At 46.6% G+C, this 18,377-nt stretch overlaps 2 protein-coding genes across 3 annotated transcripts in view; both read left to right on the forward strand.

Moving 5' to 3' along the window:
• Positions 1 to 13,430, forward strand: part of rnf19b (ring finger protein 19B) — a 19,993-nt gene extending 6,563 nt beyond the window's left edge. Inside the window, exons 1-10 of one of the 2 annotated variants that reach the window (XM_035429186.1) lie at positions 679 to 1,403; positions 1,617 to 3,054; positions 5,746 to 5,945; positions 6,609 to 6,753; positions 7,406 to 7,568; positions 8,155 to 8,269; positions 9,198 to 9,338; positions 9,865 to 10,054; positions 10,769 to 10,903; positions 11,215 to 13,430. In XM_035429186.1, the coding sequence (XP_035285077.1) occupies positions 2,435 to 3,054; positions 5,746 to 5,945; positions 6,609 to 6,753; positions 7,406 to 7,568; positions 8,155 to 8,269; positions 9,198 to 9,338; positions 9,865 to 10,054; positions 10,769 to 10,903; positions 11,215 to 11,635 (2,130 nt within the window). In that variant the 5' untranslated portion in view covers positions 679 to 1,403; positions 1,617 to 2,434 and the 3' untranslated portion in view covers positions 11,636 to 13,430. Of the gene's footprint in view, positions 1 to 678; positions 1,404 to 1,616; positions 3,055 to 5,745; positions 5,946 to 6,608; positions 6,754 to 7,405; positions 7,569 to 8,154; positions 8,270 to 9,197; positions 9,339 to 9,864; positions 10,055 to 10,768; positions 10,904 to 11,214 lie in introns of those variants that run through there. The other variant, XM_035429185.1, reaches the window with a different exon arrangement.
• Positions 13,431 to 15,201: 1,771 nt separating this feature from the next.
• On the forward strand, positions 15,202 to 18,377 carry ndufs5 (NADH:ubiquinone oxidoreductase subunit S5). Its single transcript, XM_035429193.1, has 3 exons — positions 15,202 to 15,339; positions 16,478 to 16,697; positions 17,049 to 18,377. The coding sequence occupies exons 2-3, from the start codon at positions 16,482 to 16,484 to the stop codon at positions 17,127 to 17,129; spliced, it is 297 nt and encodes a 98-aa protein (XP_035285084.1). The 5' UTR covers positions 15,202 to 15,339; positions 16,478 to 16,481; the 3' UTR covers positions 17,130 to 18,377.

Below are 18,377 nucleotides of genomic sequence, written 5' to 3' on the forward strand. Positions count from 1 at the left end.
TAAAACTCATGTACTCCCAAATGCAAACACACACAAAATATGGCTACTGTGAGGCTCCAATGGTGTAATGTGTTGAGGACACTGCTTACGCGTAGAGTTGCTGGAGAGGGATGGGAAGGCTATCTCCCTGCAGCCTGAGGTCTGATATACATAGAAACACTCCATCACGGAAGAGCCTTCTGTTTGCCTTTTGCATCTACAATTCAACCACAGCCTCTTGCCCAGCCAACTGAGAAATGGAGAGATGGAGCGATTGAGCGATGGGGGGATGGGTATAAATGCACCATGGTTACCACAGGGTTGGCACACTTTCCCTCGTTCAGACAGCCAGTGATTTTTCTTGAAGCTTAACCACAGGGAACGCAGACCTGAGCTCTGCTGTGCCCTGCATGCCTGAACACCGTGTACTGAACGCTGAGCAGGGAGCGCACGCATCGCCCCCCGTCTGAGAGTAGCCCTGGTGATTAGGGACATTGCAGCCTTCATTAGGGGCCATTATTATCCGACTCGCTGAGGGTCATTATTATGGGATGCCAGCGTAGGTCATAATTATGGGTTGCGATTTCTCTGTGGTCGTGAGCAGTGAGTCACACAGTCCTCTCCTCCCATTGGGCTGTATCGCGTGTGAATCTGGCTGGTTGGGACGGCCGGTACACCAATCGCAGGCGTCCCGGCGATGGCTGGAGGTCCCGCTGTGTGCCTCCGGGCGGTAATCGGATTTGTCCCAGACAGAGGCTGATTCCAGAGGCAGGAGAAGGGAGGAGGAAACGAGGACACATCTGGATTGCTGTGTGTGTGGGTGGTCCGTTTGCACAAGCCTGAACTATTTGTCTTCACAATGTTTGCTTGCGGTGTTTGTATCTGTGTCTTTAGATTGGCAGAGATAACGATGCCCAAACCTGCCAATTTCACACCTCCGTCCCTGTCCCCGTCCTTCTCTGCAAACACGCATCATATCTGGCTCGCACATCATACCGCCTTGCGTTTATTCAGCGTGTTTTTAAAAAGACATGTAGGTTTGTTAGCGTACGTATGCGTGTTAGAGACGTGTGCATGTATACGTAAGTGCATGTTTATGATGGAGGGCGTGCGTGTGAGTGTCAAAGAGTCTGTGTGTGGGTCGCTGTTTGCTGTACTCGTAGTGGGGATTGTCATGGCAACGGCAGTAGCAGCGCAGTGTGAAGTGGCGAGGGAAAGCTACCAAGCGTGTATGTCAGTGAGAGAGAGAGAGAGAGAGAAGGGGGAGTTATGTAGCAGGAGGGAGACAAAGGGAAGAGTCTATTCTGAGAAAGAGAGAAAATAAATGGACTGAATAGCCTACCCGGAACGATGTACAGGCAGCACAAAAGAGGAGCGTGTCAAAATTAAAGTCCCCCTGACCCTTTGCTAGAGGTGTCCTCAGCGTAAGTGTTTGTCAGTCACATAAATCCACGTCTGTCTGTCAGTCAGTTCACTCGAACATTCTGTACCTGAGGGGTTAATGTTGAAATCATGAGGAAGGGAGAGAGAGGGAGGGAGGGAGGGAGGGAGGGAGGGAGGTGTGTCATACTGGGCATGCTCCTAACGCTGGCTGACTGTTCCCTGCATTAACTTCCTTTTCTCTTCATCTCTCACAGAGACGGCGAGCGTGAGGGAGCCTCGCCGACACACAGCCCAGACGGAGGGATAAAAAGACAAGGAAAACAAAGGGACTAAAGAACAGAAGGACTGAAAAGAGGACAGATAACAGAGATCTTTCAACGCACCTGGAAATCGCTTCCAGGAGTGTGCGTTCAGAAAGTTTTTCTTTCCGTCTGCTTTGAATTTATTGAGGAAATAAAATCTGTTCATACAGTATTGAGAGAGAGAGGAGAAAGTTACCTAGAGCACATGCCTGTTTGCCCTTTATGAAGGCTGACTACAAGAGACAGGGCCATTTTAGGTGAAAGCACACCTGTTGGTTTCTACATACAGCACAGAGCGAGAGATACCGAGAGCGAGAGCAGAGGAGGAGTACAGACCAGTGGGAGGAAAGGGGAATTTCGCCTTCTTTCTCTTTCTCTTTTGACGGGTTTTTGTCTTTTTGTCATTTATCTTTCCTTTTGTGGTTCTTTCAGCTCGTTGATTATTTTCTTTTCTTTTTACTTTGTTTTTCTCTCCCGCTGTTCCTTTCTGTCTCTCCAAAATAGAAGGGGAAAAGAAAAAGTTAGTTTCTTTGCTTGAAAAGGAATCGTAATATGCAAGGTTTGATTTTCAGTTGAGAACAAACTCTCAGTCTTTCCTGTTTGTGGAAGGTGTCCTTTGTAATAAAATACGTTGGGCGTGCGGGGAAAGAGAGAGAGATCAGACATACAGGAGACCCCTGTATCAAGGCTCTGTGGACCTATAGACCTCCAAAGCAGCAGGGGGCACTATAGAGCGATAGCGAAGAGGCATTATTGTCTCTCCTGAGGACATGGGATCGGAGAAGGACTCGGAATCCCCTCACTCGTCTGTCAGCGGGGTGCCAAATCCCAAATGCCGGGCTCCCGGAAAAAAGCGGGGGCGGATTTCCTTCCACAGCCTCTTCCACAGCAAGCGGGGTTCCAGAGGGGCCAAGGGGGGCGCAGGGACCCCGACGGCCCAGCAGCAGCACCAACTACAGCAGCAGCAGCAGCAGCTCCCGCCGCCCGCTGTGGCCCCCGCCCCCGCCCCCGCCCCCGCCCCCTCCACGCCCCCTGCGGCCCCCGGGGCCCACCTCGCTGAGCCCCTGAGCTCCAGCCGCGCTTCGCTGGCCGGGCCGGACCTGCTGGAGTGCCCCCTATGCCTGGTGCGCCAGCCCCCCGAGCAGCTGCCCGAGCTGCAGGGCTGCAGCCACCGCTCCTGCCTGTGCTGCCTGCGCCAGTACCTGCGCATCGAGATCACCGAGAGCCGCGTGCAGCTCAGCTGCCCCGAGTGCGCAGAGCGCCTGACCCCCCGCCAGGTGGCCGTCATCCTGGACGACGCCGCCCTGGTGGAGAAGTACGAGGAGTTCCTCCTGCGCCGCTGCCTGGCCGCCGACCCCGACTGCCGCTGGTGCCCCGCGCCGGACTGCGGGTACGACCCGGGGGGGGGGAGGCGTGTGGGGGGGGGGTATTGAGTGGGTGGGGGGAGGGGGGATGGGGGGTTAGGCAGAGGGGCCAAGTTTTGGGGAGTTGGGGAACTGAACACTAAAGGCATTGGGGCAGTCAGAAAGGGGGGTACATGGGAGAGGATCACAGTTTGGGTTTTGTGATGGTGTCTATTCAAGGCAAAGAAATATAAAGATAATATGATGTGTGTTTGTGTGTAAATGTATATTTGTTTATGTTGGTATGTTGTGTATTCATGTTTGTGAGTGTATGTGTGTGTGTTTGTATTTCAATGTATGTTTGTGTTTGTGTCTGAGTTTGGGTATGTGTGTATTTGAGTGTGTGTGTGTGTTTATGTCTTTAAGTTTGGGTATGCGTGTGCGTGTGTGTGTTTGATTGTGTGTGTGTGTTTGTGTTTAAGTGTGTGTTTGAGCGTGAATGTGTTTGTGTTTTAGTTTCAGTGTGTGTTTGTGTGTGTAGGTAAGCATGGTAAAGCACAGTAGAGCTGTAGATATAAAAGTCACTCATGCTGTGAGTAAGAGCAGCGGTGACCTATATACTGCAACCTGTCGTTGGAGCTGCTTGTGTGTGTGTGTGTGTGTGTGTGCGTGCGTGCGTGTGTGTGTTTATGTGTGTCCATTTGTATCTAATGATACAGAATGCGATGTGAACTGCCTCATTAGTTTTCTAAGGGCTAACGACTGGGTGTAGATAAGAACTGTGTGTGTGTTTTGTGTATTGTGACAGATTATTGTGTGGGGTTTTTGTATGTTAATGTGTCTGGGAGGGGAAGCTGATGTGCATGTGTGTGTGTATGTGTTTACAGTACATGAATTCAAAGCGGCCATATGTGCCCAGCATGTAGCTGTAGGATGTGTGTCAGTGTGAGGGAAGGATCAGACTGCTCTCCTCCAGCTGATGTGTCTGTCACCAGAGGCTTTATAAGTGCCCAATTACCCCAGTCCCCCCTCCTGGTCCTGCCTGTTCACCCCTCGTCCCCCCTTCACCTCAGCTGTGTGAGAAGTGCTGTGACTCCAAGCTCCCACACGTCTGTCTGTGTTCGTTATGGGTCACAATCCTTCTCTTTTCCACCCTCTGATTTACCTAATTTATCCTCAAAGTATTCATTTTAGTCTCTCACGCTCTGTTTCTCAGTTTCTCTTGCTGTCTCTCTACTGTGGTTCCATCATCTCTCTTTTCTGAACTGTATTTCACTTTCTTTCTTTGCACCCCTCCTCTCCCTTTTTCATCCTGACGGTTGGTCTCTATCCCAGTGTATGTCTGGGTGGAAGGGAAGCAGTTATACTCAGTTATATTGATAGTATTTCATAAAACAGGAACCTGTGATGTATGTGTGTGTGTGGCCATGCGCATGCACATGCACAGACGCCTGTGTTGGTGTATGTGTGTGTGTGAGACAGAGCAAGAGCAAGACAGAATATTAGGCTGTCTTGTACACTCTGCTCTCATCGGTCAATTCCTTCTGCCCTGTACACCTGGTGCTCCAACCAGCACAAGCTCTACCAGATTGATTGGTGGAAGTAACCAATCAGAGCATGACTAGGCCTTCCGTTCCCTCCCTGAGCTCTCAGTTGCCACGGCGACTTGGATGCAGTACAGAGGTGGTGTTGCCAAGGGTAACCAGGGTCGGAAATTAATGAAACCAATCGGCACCTACTTGTTGGAAGTGTCTGTGTGTGTGTGCACACATATGCTCTTATGTATGCAGGTGTTTGTTGATTAGGATGCGTATGTACGTTCAGCTGTAGTGTGTGCTGTCTTTGTCTGGTTGATATGTGTGTGGAGGACAGATGCCCCTCCCACTGCGCTTAATCCTCTTTCAGTGTCCGGGTCAGGAATAGCTGAGAAGCCCCTTGTTTCTGTCTCTAAAGCCCATGCTCATGACACTGAGGTCGCCCGTACAGCATCATAGATCTGTCTGAGCCTGAACTCACCATACCAGGGTGAAGTCGAGTCAACTTCCCGCTGCCTCACTTTCACATGATTTCATAATGGGGGTAATGTGAGGGCTGGCTGACGCTGGTTGTTCGTTACTGTCTGGGCGCATCTCGTTTGAACAAAGAAATTTGGTGCTTCCTCATTAAACCAGTTTGAATCTGTCCCCGATTCAGAGGAAAACCTGTTTCCTCAGCCATGCAGTGATGTGTCAGAACTTGCCAACGATGAGGAAATTGAAGTGCTGTCAAAAGCCAGGAGATCTAAGTTAGACGCTTGCAAAACATTTAACAAGAAGCACGCTGAAGCAATCGATCCTGTTCTATCGGATGCATTGCACACTTTCTGATTTGAGTCGCAACATCTAATCAGTTATAAATTTCAATTATTCACCTTCATAACTGCATTTTAAGACTTTAATCGAATAATTTTTTGGACTTTTTGTATTATGTACATCAGCTTTGAGGTGTGTGTGTGTGTGTGTGTGTGTGTGTTTGCACGTATGTGTAATATGTATATATGTGTTACAGGTATATGGTAATGACAATGGTAAAGGAAGACAGGGGGCATTGTGTGTTGAATTGGACTTGCTTGTGATTCAGTGGGTTCCCTGCAGAGGAGGTGGTAGCGATTGTCACAGTGGCTGTTGTGTGCTAATGGAAAGCTTTGTGAATTGAAGCTGTGCTGGCTGCTAATGGTGCTGTCCCAAAACCTTTGACAGGTTTGCTGTGATCGCCTCTGGCTGTGCCAGCTGTCCCAGGCTGGTGTGCCGTAGGGAGGGGTGCGGAGCCGAATTCTGCTACCACTGCAAGCAGGTGTGGCACCCGAACCAAACCTGCGACTCGGCGCGCCAGCAGAGGGCGCTCTCTCTGAGGGCCCACAGCAGCCACTCGCCCAGCTACACTCAGGACCAGGGGCCTGGTGAGTCTCCACCCTGGCACAAGTGCTCCTTCTCCCTTTGAGTTTAGTCTGAGCTTTATTACCCATCAGGACCAGCTCTTCCAAAAAGAGTCACATGCAGTCAAGTAACTAAAACAGGGCAGACTAGATATCTTAATTGTAATTATAAATATTTCAGTAAGCTGAAGTAAATGTGAACAGCATAGTTATTATAAATACTGTTAGAGAAATGTTACAGATATATATGCCTAATGCAAACATTGACCATTCATGTAACTACACAGATGCTTTCAATAATATATGTAGCTCATTTTTAATAATAATTTTCAATAGCGTAACCTTCTTTATATACTTAAAATTTCCTAACAAAGAGAGAAAAGCTACGCATGACGCCCCCTTCCCACGCCCTTTCTGTTTTTCCTTTCTCACTGAGAGATATTTGTCAGATTCAAATTCATGTTCCGCTTCATAACTTTTTGTGCGAGAACAATGGCGCTATAGAACCGCCACAATCTGCCCGTCCTTATCCGTCAGCCGATCTGTCATTCCTGCTGACATCCAGGAGGAGCTTTGGCAGCAGGGCTAGGCTGTGTATGAGTTTAACCGTCCATCTCCTGTCTCTCGTCCACCTGTGGAATCGCCCCTGAATCAGAGCGTCTCTCCCTTCCCCTGCTCTCTCTCTAGCCGATGACATCAAACCCTGCCCGCGCTGCGGCGCTTACATCATCAAGATGAACGACGGCAGCTGTAACCACATGACCTGCGCGGTGTGCGGCTGTGAGTTCTGCTGGCTGTGCATGAAGGAGATCTCTGACCTGCACTACCTCAGGTATGGCGCAGTGTGGTGCGGCTGTGGCAGGGTGTGCGGTACGTGGTGTAGCTGCTGTACGGTTCTACAGCTCCTCTCTGTGCTATTGCAGAAATGTAAGATGTAGCACGGGCTCCGTGTTGTGCTATTGCAATAACGTAGAATGCAGCGCAGGCCTCTGTGCAACAGGTCCAGACAGTATGCGTCAATCTCTCGCTTCTCTCGGTCATCCCTCCTGATCTCTCTCCCTTTCCATTCTCCACTGTCTCGAGCTGTATTTCTGTTATCTCACTTCTCTCTCCCCGTCTCTTTCCCATCTCCTCTCAACCTTTGTATTTCTTTGCTCTTGCGATTCTGTCCTCCCTCTGCAGACTGTACCATACTGGTTTAGGAGATTGTCCACACATGCAGGGAGTGTCACATTGAGAATGAAGCAGGCTTGTGGGGGAATCACTAGGAGTGTCACAATAAGTGTGTGAAAGCAGCTTGTCCATGTTTTATTAAGCAGCTCTAATCTTGGTTGGGGTATTCTGTGGTCTTTGCTTGCAGTGGGGACCTGTTTTCCCCCCTTTTTCCCCTTTTCCCCCTGGTTTTTATGTTGGATGGTTGTTAAATAAAGAACTATTCTAAGTAAAGCTTCTGACTCCTCCCTCTCTCCCTCTTTCTCTCTCAGTCCATCTGGATGCACGTTCTGGGGGAAGAAACCTTGGAGCCGAAAGAAGAAGATTCTCTGGCAGCTGGGAACTCTCATTGGGGCGCCCGTGGGCATCACCCTCATCGCTGGCATCGCCATACCCGCCATGGTCATCGGGATCCCCGTCTACGTCGGCCGCAAGGTGCGAAACCAGCGAACCGCCAGTGGTGCCCAGTGCGGACCTGACCAAATCATCCAGCAGTGTTTGTCTGTAGAACCAGAACCAGGGCTGGACTTTTCCAGAATTGGATTTATCATGTGCTGTCAGCAGTTTATTGACCTGAACAGATCACTGCGTCTTGCTTTAGAGAGAGTCTTTGATTGAAAGCACAGGATCACTTTGTACAAAGCTTCACTCTTCCTAATTTGATTACATCAGTACATTTCACATTTAGCTGAACAACATCATGCAGCATTCTGGGGAATTTTAGCCACATAAAGATCGCGTTATACTCGCCACAGTTTGCAGCTTGTCAGTGCACCCTTGTGGCCATACAGAGGTACTGCTAGTTTGTGCTATCATTCTTTAAGTCTTGACTGTCATCTCTGTTCTGTACAAAGTCCAGGAAAGTTTGTTTCTGGTAAAGCCTCTTCAGTAATCATATTCACACAGTATGACATCATTAACGGCCAGTGTTCTGAAGAATCCAGCAGCAGAAACCATGAAGAATGGAGACCCAGGGAGTGCTGGTGATGCTAATGTGAGACTGTGTTTCTCCGTTCGTCAGATCCACTCGCACTACGAGGGAAAAAAGACGTCCCGTCACCAGCGAAACCTCGCCATCACGGGGGGGGTGGCCCTGTCGATCATCACCGCTCCTGTCATTGCGGCCGTCAGTGTGGGTGAGTGTCGTGTTCGCAGACTCGCTGTCACTCAGGCTGCTTGCAGTGGCACTGCAGCACAAACACACACCGCCACCCAACGGCCCGACAGCTCCACTGTCGCCTGACAGCCGCAGAGAATAACCCTCTCATAATCAACACCAAGCTCTTATGCACAGACACGGAACAGCCACGCGTCTCTTTTGGACAGCTAGTGTGCAGCGCCCACTTGCAAATACCTGGCAACGCGATCTCGGTAGGATGACACATTGTGTCCGACGACGTCGAACAGTTTAACCATAGCACCCCTTGCCTTTCTGTATTAAAACGGGCCTGAAGGCTCTGCAGTAGGCCGGTGTCCTGGTCAGGAAATCTGCTCAGTATCACAAGAATTTGTTTGACTTCTGACCCTGTGAGCCATGCAGACGTTAAGACAGTTTCTCTTTTAAAATCAATATTTAAATCCCAGATTTTTTCCCAATGCAAAATTGTTGATCTTCCACGGCAACCCTTCCTGCCGACTGCCACACTGCAGACGCACCACAAATTATATACTGCCCAGGTCGTCGGAGGATGACGAGGTCGATATATTCTTGGTTCGTGCGTCGTGCTAGACAACAAAGAGATCAACGAACTAGAGAACTAGATGAGAACAAGCCAGCTTAGCCTTATCATTCCCTGGTGAGGCTGGGCTCGCTGTTGCCGTGCCAATGCGGACCTCCGGCCATATCCGGCAACAGTATGACCGGGACTCAAAAAAAAAACCAAGTCGCAGGGCTTGTGCTTCGCTTTCAGAGGGAGCGTCTTTATAGCCTGAGCCACCCGAAGACCGAGGACAGCTTCTTGCACGACATTGCATAACACATTCAACATTTAAAAAATCTTAGCCTTGCAAGTTTAGGCCATGAGCTTCTTCACAGAGTGATGTCATATGTCTGTCCTCTCACAGGCATCGGCGTGCCCATCATGTTGGCCTACGTGTACGGGGTGGTGCCCATTTCCCTCTGCCGGGGCGGGGGCTGTGGGGTGAGCCGTGGCAAAGGGCGTGGCGTTCGGATCGATTTTGATGAGGACGATGGGCCAATCACAGGTAAGACTGGACCTGGCTGATATACGGTCTGAACAAGTCAGACTCGGACAGGACATTTACTGGAACCTTATCTCATGTTAGAAGTTGCGGCTGTCAAATGAAGCCTTCATTTCAGAATTATGACTGTAATAAACCATTTAATCAGTGACTAAAATGCAGAACAGTGGCAATTAAAATGGCTATACAACATATAAATGCCATGAGGGGAGGAAGCTAGCATATAAAAGAAAAGTCTGAATAAGCTCTTTTAGTGAAAAGAAGAAGTCCTTCAAGTGCTATGAATGCAAAATTGTAGCTAACTGCAGACTAACAATATGCACAGAATAGCCTGGCTCAGGATGCTGGTGGCATCCACTTTCAGCTACAGTATTTGACTAACTTTTTAATGCTCTGTGACTGGGGCAATGTATCCCTTTTATCATCATGTCATTGATGCCCTCTTGGTGCCCTTTGATACCGATATGTCGTAAATGCAGTGGGTGAAACTGAAAGGAGTGATCTAATTGGCTGTGCCCTCTCTCCTCAGTGGCGGACGCTTGGCGGGCGCTGAAGTCACCCAGCCTGGGCGAGAGCAGCTTGGAAGGAGGGGCTAGCGGCCTCAGCACCACCTCCCCCAGCGAGGGCCTGTCTGTGGCCCCCGGGGGCCTGGGAGACACCCCCCGCTTCAACACTCTGGCTGGGGGTGCTCTGGGCACCAGGGCAGGCAAATACAGCAGGTATAATAACAAGGAGAGGGCAATTAATGTGGGTCAGGGGCAAATTGGAGCATGTAGTATGGAAGTAGCTGTTATAGACTGTGGCATTGATATAGTATCAACATTCAAACATTGAAATGAATACCTGCAATTTCCAATAGTGTAAAGCTGCATATATTTCCCCCGGGTTTATTATGCAGATATTCACACAGTGCTGACACTTGTGAAGTTATAAGGTAATATCTATTATTTCTGACCCCTTCTTTAAATCTTGCAGTCATAGAGGAGCCTGTGTGACTCAACTTACTGAGTCAGACAGTAGGTTCCATTTATACAGAGGATGAGTCACTCTGCTCAGATGTCACTGAAGCCTGGTAAAAAAATAAAATAAAAATATTGGCTGTTTTTTTCCTGCTCTTCCTGCTATTATACCAGACAGAAATAAGTGAGCGCTCTGTATCTAGTGCGTGGGTGTGTTTGTGTGAGGATGGGGGAACAGGACGTGCGGGTTCCTGTCAGTTCAGATCCTGGCGAGGGCATTCATGTGGTACACCTGAGCAGTATAAACGGCCGGACTTGCTGTGGAAACATCCTTCTGTGTAAATGGATGAAATGTCAAATGTAAGCCTTGTAAGTCACCCTGAAATCACAGGTGTAGCGACACAGTGTGCCGTGCACAAATCAGGGCTTGACACTCGGTGTGTAATGAGCCTTCCCTTCTCTTTTTTGTCCTAGGCTGGAGGTACAGGGTGGAGAGCTGTGTAAGGAGGGAGCTCAGAGGGAGACGGGTAGCCTGGGTGCAGTGAGTGACTGTGCCAGTACCCGGGGCATGGCGGGTTCCATCACTTCCTCCTATACTCTGCCTGACAGGTGAGTGGCATGGCCTTTTTTTGGACGCATATTCACTTTCCTCTTACTGCACGACTTAATGAGCCGCTTAGCACTACACTTGAAATTTATTTTAAAAGCATTCAAATTGGAAAGTTTCTTGACGAGTTTTGCAAGGTACTGATGTAAAATGGTGCAAGATATTTTCTGAAGAAGTGGACAAAATATGTTCAGACTTGCCTTAATTCAGAATTTTAGGACAAAGCACATTGCAGTGAGATTGAATATGTCTTTCATCTCTACCGCCCTTCGGTTACTGACAGTTTGCCCTCGTGGCTATCTCTATATTTAAGGGAGTGCACGAACCTTGAGATCCAGGTGGATATTGAGACAAAACCTAGTCATCTCTGTCTGGCCAGCGAGGAGGACTTGGCTCCACCCCCTGTCACCATGGCTCCCGGCCAGGGGGAGGAGCCTCAGGACTGCAGCTCTCGGAGGGGCAGGATACTGTCAGGCTCATCACTGGCACTGTCGCCTGGAGTGTCACTGAGGGAGGGACTACGCGATGTCACACTGGCCCAGCCGGAGAGTATTCGCAGTGACCTGGAGATGTCTGACACCCAGTCGGACGACATCGCCGAGCTTACATCGGACGACTGCGACTCACCACACCCCAAAAGCTGCCGCCCCCCTCCCCCGCCCCAGCCGACGTGTCGAGCCTCTTACCCGTCTGACAGCCTGCACTGTTCTGACAACATGATCCTGTACGTGTGAGGGTGGGAAGCTCAGTGTTGCACAACCCTAAATATTCTTTTTTTCATTCTATTATTCTTGTCTCAGACTTTTATATGTGTTAGTATTACATTTTCAGCTTTTTCTTTTTGATAATTTTATTCTAAACACTTTAATTGTACATCCAGACACCCCATCTGTACATATGTATGTGTGTTTACAGAGAATTTTCAGGTTCTACCTCTTTGAGAATCAAAACTCTTTGTTTACTTCTTGGAGCAAAAACACCTTTTTGCTCTTTCAGAAAAAAAAAACTGAAAGTACAACAAGAAATACAGCAAAAAATAAAACAAAGAGACAAAACAGCTAATGAGGCATCACCAAGCACACTCAGTTTAAGGGATTCTAAGAGGTTGTCTGAGTGGGTGTCTGAGCTTGAGTGCTGGGTGTTTGTGGAGGGGAATGTTTTTATCTGTGTGGGAGTACATGACTCTTTGCATTTGTACTAAATTGTTTTGGCTTTTTGTTTTCTATTTATAACTGACTGCCTTTGACAATTGTGTTATATGCCGTGTGCATGTGTCTGCATGAATGTGTGTGGGTGTGTATGTGCGTGTGTGCTTGCGTATGTGTTGGTCTTTCACACTGACTGAGGTTGTTTACACAGAGACAGGACTTTAAAGGTGGCCCTGCATGTGAATCTCACATGCACAGAGGAAGAGCTTCAGTGGTTAATGGGGGGGGGGGGGGGGGGTCTGCTTGGTCTGTGGTCTGCCTCACAGACTGTGCTTATTCACAAGCTGACTGATTTCTGACGGGCTGTCTGTCTGACCCGCTGGCTCGCTGTCTGTAAAGGTGTCTGCATGAATGTCTGTGTCTGCCTGTCTGTCAGCTGAATATGTGTCCAGACAGAGCCTGGACTGGGATGGATCATCACCCCTGGGAGATGGTGGGGGTGGTGATGGTGGGACAGTCTTCCAGTTTGCAGATTACATTAAATCCACACAGCCTAAAACACAAAAATGCAGCAGAAAATGGGGCAAAATATCATCTTTCAATTTTCCTCACAAGTTTAATGCCATTGGAGTGAGGAACTTCTCTCCCTTCAAATACTTAACCTTCTTACAACATCACTGCGATGTTGCTGAAATATTGCAGTCATAATGTAAGCACGCACCTGGGATGTGAGGAGAGAAGACTGAGGTAGTCTATATGAGGGAGCTCACCTGCTGTATTTGGGCACATTATACACTGTCTGTGAGTGGGATCGATGTCAATCTGGCTGTCTGTCTCACTGTATGCTGGGAAAGTGAGGCTTGGGCACTTGTGCACTTTAACTCAAAAACAATTAACATTGCTGGTATTATTTATTTTTTAATCACTATTCGTACTTGTCTCCCTTTTGTGGCTGCCATTTGCTTCAGTTTTCTTCGCTGCAGAAGATTCACAGTTATAGTGATTGTGGAAAAGGCAATCCCCAGGGGGGAGCCTGGTGGAGTATTCAGATATTGATTAGTCTGGTCTGTTTATGTGACTGGACGGTGCTTGGTTTGTTTTTTTAAATGTGATCCAGTTTTGCTTCTTTCTGCCTGTGAGAACCTACATGAATGTACCAAGCAAACTACTGCAAAAAAACAAAAAACAAATCAACTGTTAAATAATTGTGGATGGAAGAATTATAAATATATAAATAGCAATATAAGAATATAAATATATAAATATATATCTCCAGCACCGTTTTTGTATGCGTCCATATAGGGCAGTGCACTTCGGAGTGTTGGGGAGAATGTGGAGGCTGCTGGGAAATAAATGCATTGTTCTATTGCACCAACATATACCTCCTGTCTGGCCATCTCTTTCTGCATGCGTGTGTGCGTGTGTGCGTGCACACAGCGATCTGTCTGTGTGAGTAATATAAGGATGGGAGCCTGTGTGTGATGTATACTATGGAGTCCAGTGTGTGTGTGTGTGTGTGTGTGTGTGTTGATGGTGACCAGCGTGAAGCTGGGTCTAAGTATTTGTATGTGTGTAGTGTAATATTTAAGGTTCTTTGGCGAGGTATGTGACCCGCTCAACCAACTCATAACTTGCTATGGAAATAGCTGTTTCATGTGTTAGCCATTATATTTACATGGACAGAGGGGGACTGTCTCCCCAGTCTAACCCCTCAGAACCACTGTTGTGGGGTGGTTCCTCCTGCTGGTTTTGAACAGATGCTCTCCCAATCCCCCCCCCCCCCCAAGCATGTGGAGAGTGACCCTGCCTGCTGGCACAGAGGCCGTCTCTCTTGCACCTTTCATTATTTCTTGCTCGACAATGTCCTAGCGACAGCACAATCTGGTCATGCTGCTAACCGTGATTTGCTCAGCATTTCGCTAAATCCGCTTCTCTTGTCTGCATATGCAGTAATTCCACTATTTGTCCTTTTTCTCCTCAGTTCAGTTTTGATCATTTATCAAACACCAAAATTATGGATTAAGTATTGATCATTATTAAAAACAGAAATACATACGCGGCCTCCGATCGTACCCAATGACGGCCAGTATGGGTGCAGGCTTTTCCAGCCCAGAATTAAAATGTCTGTTTAAACAAACCAACTAAACTTACTCTTCCTTGATTAGCAGAATCAGCTGTTTTAGCGCTGAGCTGAAACACCTATACCCACATCACCTCATTTTAAAACTGATATAATCAAAAACATGTTGAAGAGAGGTCTTCGAGCAGCATCTATCTTTTGTATTTCTTGACACCCGTCAAGGCACAGGCACAGGCAATATAAACTCTTACATACACACACATTAAATTTATGAGATTTTATATGTGACCTCTTCCTTTCAAAAGCCAGCTGACTAATGTTGGAGCATATAAATTGGTTTTGTCTCTGCTTTCTAGTAAGCTCTTTGAGACCCAAATATGTTGGAAGAGCAACATGCCTTATTCTCATTTTGAAAAGTATTTGAACATAAGAAAACACTTAAAGATATTGAACGACATCTGATCCAGGTCTGTACACACCACCAAAGTTTATAAAGCTCTGATTGGGATATAACAACAACAACAACAACAACCATAATAATAATAATAATAATAATAATAATAATAATGAAGTATTTATATAGCACCTTTTATACAGGTATACCATTTGACAAGTTAAGCTCATGAACCCCTTATCATTGCAATATTGAGAAAGATCTTGTGTCTTTGAAGTGGCTGATCGTTTGAAGAAACCAAATGAGAGATGAGATGGGAAGATGAAGAAACACTGGGCCAAGTAACTTGAAATAATGTAAGGAAATATGGTTAGTACTGTATTGGAATAGTTTCTGTTAAATATAACTTAAGCCTAGTTTCTGTTAAATATAACTTGTGGAACTTCCCATCAAACCAATATTAGAAACTTGACAAGCATACAGAATTTTAAAGGAATTATGTTTTTATAAATGTTTATGAAGTGCATAATATGAGTATGTGAATAACTTGGCTATATATGCGATAATATGTTTTATTTGCGATTATATCTACATTCCCATTACCCTCAAACCTGCATGTACGAGACTGACAGCAGTAAAACTTCTAGAGCATTCGCAGGAAATAATACAGTAGAATGAGTTAAAACAGGAAGATGCTTATTTGCGACCAAGTCGTAAACGCAATCCTCAAGTTGTCGTACGGCAGTCGATGCTGACCGTAAAGCAGAGGGGACCGATCCAGAGAAGGTTAAAGTAATACGCTCCTGAAATTGCAAGGTAAATCATAGGATAAATTGTTGAACATAGCTGAAAAACCAGCGAGTAATATTTTGTGCTGTCGCAGTTTGCCAACTACCTCACTTCTGAACCAGTTGTTTTGCGTGCAGACTATCCTGATAGTATGTATCGTCCCAATCGATCTGTACCGTTAAGACGTAGCTAGCTTACATGTTTGTGGCTAGCTATCGAGCTGGCATAGCTAGCTCAGCTACTGGGCTATGCTCTTAGGTAGCTAGCTGACCTTAAATGACAACGTGTGGCATGTCTAGTGCTGTCCTGCTAACTGACTTTAAAAGTGTATTACTTTCCTAGCTGTTTACTTGGATATATTATTTATCGGAACTAGTACTCGTTGATGAACCAGCTGGCTAGATAAATCGGCTAGTTGGCTAGCTATCGTTTTGATTATGTGCTAGCTAACCTGTGTGGTAGAGTTTCAAGTTGTTGCGACGACCATTCAGGGAGCTATTTTCTGTTTAACTGACATTGAGTTTTACAGTTATCTGGTAGAATTAGCCTGGTGATATCACCTTAGTTTTGCAGTGAATATCACGTGATGGTTACTGCAGATAGCATTATGTAAATTGAAAACAAAGACGTAGCTCGATACGGCAGCGATTTGTACAGCTGGAACGAAATTCATAGGTTAATTTATGTTAAGAAGACTGCTGGGTTTAATCAATTTAATTGTTCAGGCTGTTGCTAGGGTTGTGAGATTTAGAATTTGTGCAAACCGGACAATTGGAAGCGTAGGCATTTCGCTAACGAGGCAAGTGTCGGACCTGGAGACGGGATGTCCCCCTCGGAACAGACGTAGGACAGGCGGGTTCTATCGGACCGAGCAGTCATTGAGACACTAACGCAAAACTGCTTCCATCAATTCAGATGCCGGGTATTTCATTGCCCTGTCGGGTCCGCGGACCTGTACAAATAATTAGAAAACCGGTCGAAATTTGTACATGTGGCAAACCTAGCTGTTACGCGGAGAGCTGTTAGTTAAACGGAAAACCAAATCGGTGGTAGTGAAGTGGATACAGCTTAGTGAATGTCGAAATAATTATTTTAGTATGCAGTTACTTGTTTAATGTGTATAGACACATTGCCATATTATCTTCACTTGTATTTTTCTCCCCAGCATCATGCCATTTGTCGACTTGCATTCGAAGTTCGGTCTGAATCTGGACCGCTGGTTGCTGGCCCAGAGTGGGAAACAACCCTACAAGCAAGCCTCGCGCTGTCACTCCTTTGAGAAGGAGTGGATTGAGTGTTCCCATGGCATCGGTCAGACCCGGGCACGGCAGGAGTGCAGGCTTGAATTTGAAGACTTTTATGAATGCATGCACCGTCAGAAGACAGTAAGTTGATATGAGACGTACCGAAAAGTGCAGGACTTGTGACACCAAGAATTGTGACTGTTGCTCCAAAACCGTGAAAAGTAGGGTGCACAACCCAGTTGGGGCCAGTATTGGTAAAAGTGATCCACAAGAAGCTAAGAACTGCCTTAATGTTTGATATTGATTGTTTTTTTAGAGGAGCTGACAGGATTGGCCATGAGTAGCTGGTGGTATTTAGGCATTGAAACCCTTTGTCCGTTGTAGCCAACTGGCTGCTTATAGCCAGTGTGTTAAATTGAGTGCACAGTAGCTACCGGGTTTCATAGATTTGCTGTTGTACCTTTGCTGATGTTGTCATCTCTCTCTTTCCAGTTCAAGCGACTCCATGAAATCCGAAAACAGAAAGAAAAACTGGAGAAGGAGGGATCCTTAACTGCTCCGGGCCACCACTGAGCGAAAGGGAGCAATGGCCGTAGCCCCCAGCAGGCATGCATGCTCGCACTCGATCCCGCCTCAGCATCGTACACCTGTGGTGTGCCCAGGGGCTTTGTGTAAAATAGCTATTCATATATTGCGATTGTTTGTCTTCCCCGTTCCAAGTAAGTAAATGAAGATCTGTAACCTTAATATTGTACCTTTCCCTTTTTCCTGGCTTCAGAATAAAGGGTGTTGAGTGGAAGTAGAAGAGTCTGTTAGAAGTGAATTAATAGTTCACGTGGTTAAATTCCAAATTTTCATACTGGATTCGAATTTCACTTCGTGAATCAAAACTAAATGCTAGAATCAGGCTCTCTATTGAACAATTTATTGTAAGACAATGTTGACATTTTTCAAACGGGGGAGGGAGTACACAGCTGCAACCAGTGTAGGAAACAGTAGCTGGAGCATGAACCCAAAATGAATAGACAAGAGCAGAGACACTTAACATGAATGCTCTCTTATTTGCAGTATGCTAGAGGTGGCAGTGGCAAAATGACTTTTAACCTTTTAATGTTTTTAACCTGTCAGTACAATTGCATGTGCACTCTAAGGAATGATGTGCATGTAAAAAGATGCAGTGTTTCTTCTGACTGGCTTGAATGTCAGTGCAATGTGTATTACTTTCATACATCATCTCACAACCCATCTCAGCCCCTTCCATGACCCAGCATTCAGTTTCAGATTGAACAGCTTGCATTCAAAACTAAAAAAATAAGCAACAGGGTTTAGACATGCAAGTTATTATCTACCCAAGATCTCTTAAGGCCTCTATCTCCTCTGCACATAAAGCCAGAGTTGTGTAAATAGCATGCTCATCTTGCTTTCAGCTCTTCCTGTTATCTCCCACAGGATAACCTGATGGGCATGCCTCTTCAAAAATGACATTTTCGCGCTGTTAAATGCCATAATGACCCTCTCCCTTACGCAAAGAGGTGTGTGACCTCAGGCATCGATTCACAATATTCCGACGTTCCCCCAGGATGCTCTAGCACTGACTGGCAGGTTCACAGCCAGTCATTCAGAACCCTGCTGACCTAATGGTGTCCCCTTCTACCACCCTGTTGCCCTTCCCCTTACATTCCTCCACTGGTTACCTGTCACTGTGTCACTCATTGCCATAGCGAATAGGAAAAATTATTTTTTTTCCCCCCATGATTTTGGAAATCCTTTTTGAAAAGAAGAAATTAACCCAACAATAAAAGCTGAATGATGACAAAAAGA

Source organism: Anguilla anguilla, chromosome 8 (genome assembly GCF_013347855.1).
Source record: "Anguilla anguilla isolate fAngAng1 chromosome 8, fAngAng1.pri, whole genome shotgun sequence".
NCBI lineage: Eukaryota > Metazoa > Chordata > Actinopteri > Anguilliformes > Anguillidae > Anguilla > Anguilla anguilla.